The sequence below is a fragment of the Bidens hawaiensis genome, unplaced genomic scaffold (assembly GCF_021521415.1).
Source record: "Bidens hawaiensis isolate Kalapana, Puna unplaced genomic scaffold, B.hawaiensis_p1.1 tig00041618_1, whole genome shotgun sequence".
Lineage (NCBI taxonomy): Eukaryota > Viridiplantae > Streptophyta > Magnoliopsida > Asterales > Asteraceae > Bidens > Bidens hawaiensis.
The window spans coordinates 112,900-117,183 of record NW_027497351.1 but is presented as its reverse complement, the minus strand read 5'-3'; the positions used below and the strand labels follow the sequence as shown (position 1 = coordinate 117,183).

The window sequence follows — 4,284 nt, the reverse complement described above, 5'->3', positions numbered from 1 at the left end:
CTTTAAAAGATACCTAAAATATAACCAGTAGCTCAAGTATTATAGGATCTGAATATCAACTAATAATTTATAGTGACGAGAGCTGGATGAACTTGGATGGACAAGTGGGTTATTATGGTCCGGAACATAATAACAGACTTGGCCGCACGAGGGAATTCAGGGGAAGTCACGGGGGTACATTAATAGGTAAAAATGGCAACGTATGTGTAAAGTATATAGTATTATTTATACGTGTTAATGTGTATATATATATGTGTACATATCTTCTGGGTTAACAGTGTCCCCAGAGGTTAATGGAAGTGTTCTGGGTTAACAGTGTCCCTAGAGGCTATTGGAAGTGTTCTGGGTTAACAGTGTCCCCAGAGGTTATTGGAAGTGTTCTGGGTTAACAGTGTCCCCAGAGGTTATTGGAAGTGTTCTGGGTTAACAGTGTCCCCAGAGGTTATTGGAAGTGTTCTGGGTTAACAGAGGTTTCACTTGTGGGCTCAGCATAATTACATCAATAATATTATATTTTGATATTGATATATCATGGTTTACTCGAATTGTGAAACTCACCAACTATTCGTAGTTGACCCGTTTTCTCATATGCTTTTCAGGTACAATTAAGATGAAGTGATTGCTTACGTGCTAAGTGCTTGATGTGTGTAAGATTTGTGTGCAGGATGTTAGGATACATTATAACAAATAGAATTGTGTACTGTATTGTATGATGCGTGTATCACCTAGACGGTAATGAAATACAAGATAATGTAATTTGAAGTATATTAATGCATTCAGTTTTCTTTATAAACAATGTGGTTGATATCAGAGGTGTCTGTCGCATCCCGTTTACGTTTCCGCTGCGGTTACGGGGTGTTACATCACGCGTATCTAAGGAGAATGACCGACGAGATGGTTGATATGGTTGCGAGGTTACACGCGGATGGCTTGAAGACATCAAAAATAGGTCCATTGTTACGCAGACAGTTTCTCGAAGCCTGCGTTATTGACAGGGACATACACAATCTTATAGAGAGCTGGAGAAGAGAAAATACAGTTGGCGATACCCCAATGCAGGTTCACGTTTTTGAATTTGATTTGTGGCAATGGATGTTCAAAAAATATATTAACCTCAAATAAGACCGGTTGCAGGTATTTGAAAGCTTCCTGATTAATAACGGGTTCGTTTATCACACACGGGAGAACCCTTCCACAAACCGCGTAGAGGACGTATTCTTTTGTCATGACACGTCGCATAAAATGTGGCGTGCGTTCCCCCATTTGCTGATGATTGACACCGTGTACAACACAAACATGTACAAGTGGCCGTTTGTTCAGTTTATTGACGTTACGTCGACGTCGAAGTCATTCTTTATCGCGCACGCAGTTCTACTTAGGGAACGCCAGACGGATTTCACATGGGCCCTCGAGCACCTGAAAGTATGCTTGAGGATTCTACTGAGCCGCGCGTCATAGTCACCAACAGAGACTCTGCCCTGATGAATTTTAGTAAACAAGTATTCCCAAATGCTACCAGAAACCTATGCTGGTGGCACATACGTGAGAATATAAAGAAAAAGTGGAAGGGTATGTATGACAATGAGGCAAGAGAAGATTTCGCTCTATTATGGACGGTCTTGTGTGAGTCTCCCACGTTCGATGAATACGAATATAACTGCTTAAAGTTGCAAGAAATGTTATTCAAAATTGAGAAAGAAAGTAAGTCGTTATGATTATTAATATACAATAAGTGTTAATATAGTAGTACATTTGATAAGTTTATTTTTGTTTCGTTTTCAGAGGTATGAGACTATATCCATGATAGCTGGCTGTTACGAGACAAGGAAAAGTTTGTATCTTGCTGGTAGGCCGATCGGTTAAACTTCGGAGAGAGTACGACAAACCGGGTCGAGAGTCAACACGCGAACTTAAAAAGGCACCTTAACGGGGCCAACAACACCCTCCACGCACTTGCGGCTTATACCCTTGAGCTTATAGATGCCCAGAAGATTGAAATCGGAGCAACATTTGAAAAATCCCGGATTACGTTGAAGAGAGACCATAACCTTCAGGTATTTTACAGGCTACATTATAAAGTGTCGATTAAGGCTCTTACACTACTAGAAAAGGAGTACGGAAAGCTTGACAAGATAATCGAGTCGGGACATACGTGCCGACACCAGTTGCGAACGTCTATGGGGTTGCCGTGTGCTTGTGAGGTGGAGAGTCACCTTGATAGTTTGGTACATATTCCACTAAAATCGATAGACCCGTTCTGGAGGAAGCTTGACTTCTATCTATTGGTCCCACAGGTAGAAGAAGAAGACTTCGAGGCAGAAATGGAAGAGCTTAAACAGACGGTTTTGATAAGTAAAGATCGAAAATAGAAAAGAAGTCTTTTATTGAAGATTTGGTCCGTTTTTCCCGGCAACTCAAATAAAAAAGAGCCAGAGAAACGGGAGGACCCTCGCGGGCGCCCAAACCAAAACCAGCAAACAAAAAAGGTCGAGGCCGCCAAGCACAGCTCGTATATCCCTTCCTCGTACCCCACTTCGTCCTCACAGAACACTGACCAAATCCCCTCATTCTTGGAGTGTTCGCGGTCGCAGTCCCATTCACAGCTTAAGATGCCCCCCTTCTAAACCTTCAAAACGGTCGTCTAAGAAAAAGGAGACTGGAGCTGCCATAGGTTTTCCTTTAGTTGTTCATCCGGAAGATGTTGCAGCGGTAAATCGGTATAAGGGCCTTGTTCCAAGCTGGAGTTACCCTTACATCTCAAGGATCATAGACGTAAAGCCTGACGGTAACTGCGGTTTTCGGGAAATTGCGGAGGGTTAGGAATGGGTCAAAATAGTTGGAGGGAGGTAAGGGTTTCCATGAAGAATGAGATGGATAGGAACCCAGATTGGTGGAGGGCAAGATTAAATAAGGAGCACCCGGAGTTTTTTGAGACGACCCGTAGTCGGTTAGATTTTTTTGAAACGGTTCAAGATGCGCCCCGCAACCGTTGGTTTCAGTTACCCGCCCATGGATACGTCGCTGCTCAAGCATTTAATTGCGTTCTAATTCTCATGGAGCCGCATAGCAGCCAGACCTTTTTCCCGATGAGAGAGGGACCAGATCTGTTTCGTGGTCATCCGGTACTGGCCATTGCTAATGTTACAGATACTCATTGGCTATATATACAACTTGAAGTGGATTTCCCGGTGCCTTTGCCGGTTCGTACTTGGGCGAGATTTGCAAAAGAAGAGGCTTACGGCTGGAGGGCCTTGTATGAAAATCGTATAAACGACTACGTTAGAATCATGTCAAGTTGGCGAGTCGAATGTGATACAGTTGATTTAACCTCTTGATTGAATATTTAAATCGATGTATCACAGCCACATATTATACTCACTGTGCGATTAAGTTAACATAAAATTATTTAACTTTATGTACTAATTGAATATCATTAAATATGATGAACAATCGAACACGATGACACAGTTGTCCAAAATAGCATCCACACGTCCACCATTAGTAGTCTTCACACCCGTTTTAGAATGTTCGACGGCTGCAATATTCTTGTAACATTCACACGTAGTTTATTTGAAAACGTTTGGTATTTGTTTTGGTGAAACTTGGTGAATGAGTTTGGGAGAGAGGTGTCATACGCTGTTGTTTTTGGTGATATATGGTTTATGAGGTGGTGGGGGTGGGGGGAGAGGTTGTTCAGATGCTTTAAATGTATAAAAAAAATCTCTATCCGCTACCTTAAGAGGTAAACGTGACGGTTTTATCCCATTATTTTCCGACATGTCATGTCGGTGCAGTTGCAATAACCCCACGTATAGTCCTTGACGTCGCGTTAGTGTTCCACTATTTTTAGGCTGTAAAATATTGTTTCCCCGTCTTTCAGTCCATATTTCTTGTTCAGGCGACCGATTCCCCTCTTCCCCATATTATTCCATCTTCCGGCGACTGTTTGACGGATGTCTCAATCCAAGTCTAGTCAACACTCCTCTGGGTCATTTCCAAGCCTTCCCATGCAGATGACCTTTGTGTGAGATGCCCATGTGGAGCCGCCACATGTTACCGGATATCCAGGACCGATGCAAACCCTGGTCGTCGATTCCTGTGCTGTGTAAGTCTTTAATTACCAACGAATTAGGGTTTATGTATGTTAATCGATGTTGATTCCTTTAATTTGGCTTAGGTCAAATTTAGGTGTTAGTTTTCTTAGTCTGTTAATCGAATTAGGAGTTTTTGTTTGTTGATATATTAAGTCCATTACAGAAGGGGAGTTGTGGATGGCTAAAATTG

General features: G+C 42.2%; 1 protein-coding gene across 1 annotated transcript; it reads left to right on the top strand.

The window, feature by feature from the left end:
- The first annotated feature begins 882 nt into the window (after positions 1–882).
- On the top strand, positions 883–2,369 carry LOC143593007 (uncharacterized). The gene is made up of 3 exons (XM_077072759.1): positions 883–1,059; positions 1,135–1,422; positions 1,851–2,369. Exons 1-3 carry the CDS (start codon positions 883–885, stop codon positions 2,367–2,369), a joined length of 984 nt encoding a protein of 327 aa, XP_076928874.1.
- The last annotated feature ends 1,915 nt before the right edge of the window (positions 2,370–4,284 follow it).

Coding starts and splice junctions, on each gene's coding strand:
- LOC143593007 (XM_077072759.1), top strand. CDS start 883: ATGACCGACGAGATGGTTGATATGGTTGCGAGGTTACACGCGGATGGC. Junction 1,060..1,134: donor TTGGCGATACCCCAATGCAG/GTTCACGTTTTT, acceptor GACCGGTTGCAG/GTATTTGAAAGCTTCCTGAT. Junction 1,423..1,850: donor GGGCCCTCGAGCACCTGAAA/GTATGCTTGAGG, acceptor TCTTGCTGGTAG/GCCGATCGGTTAAACTTCGG.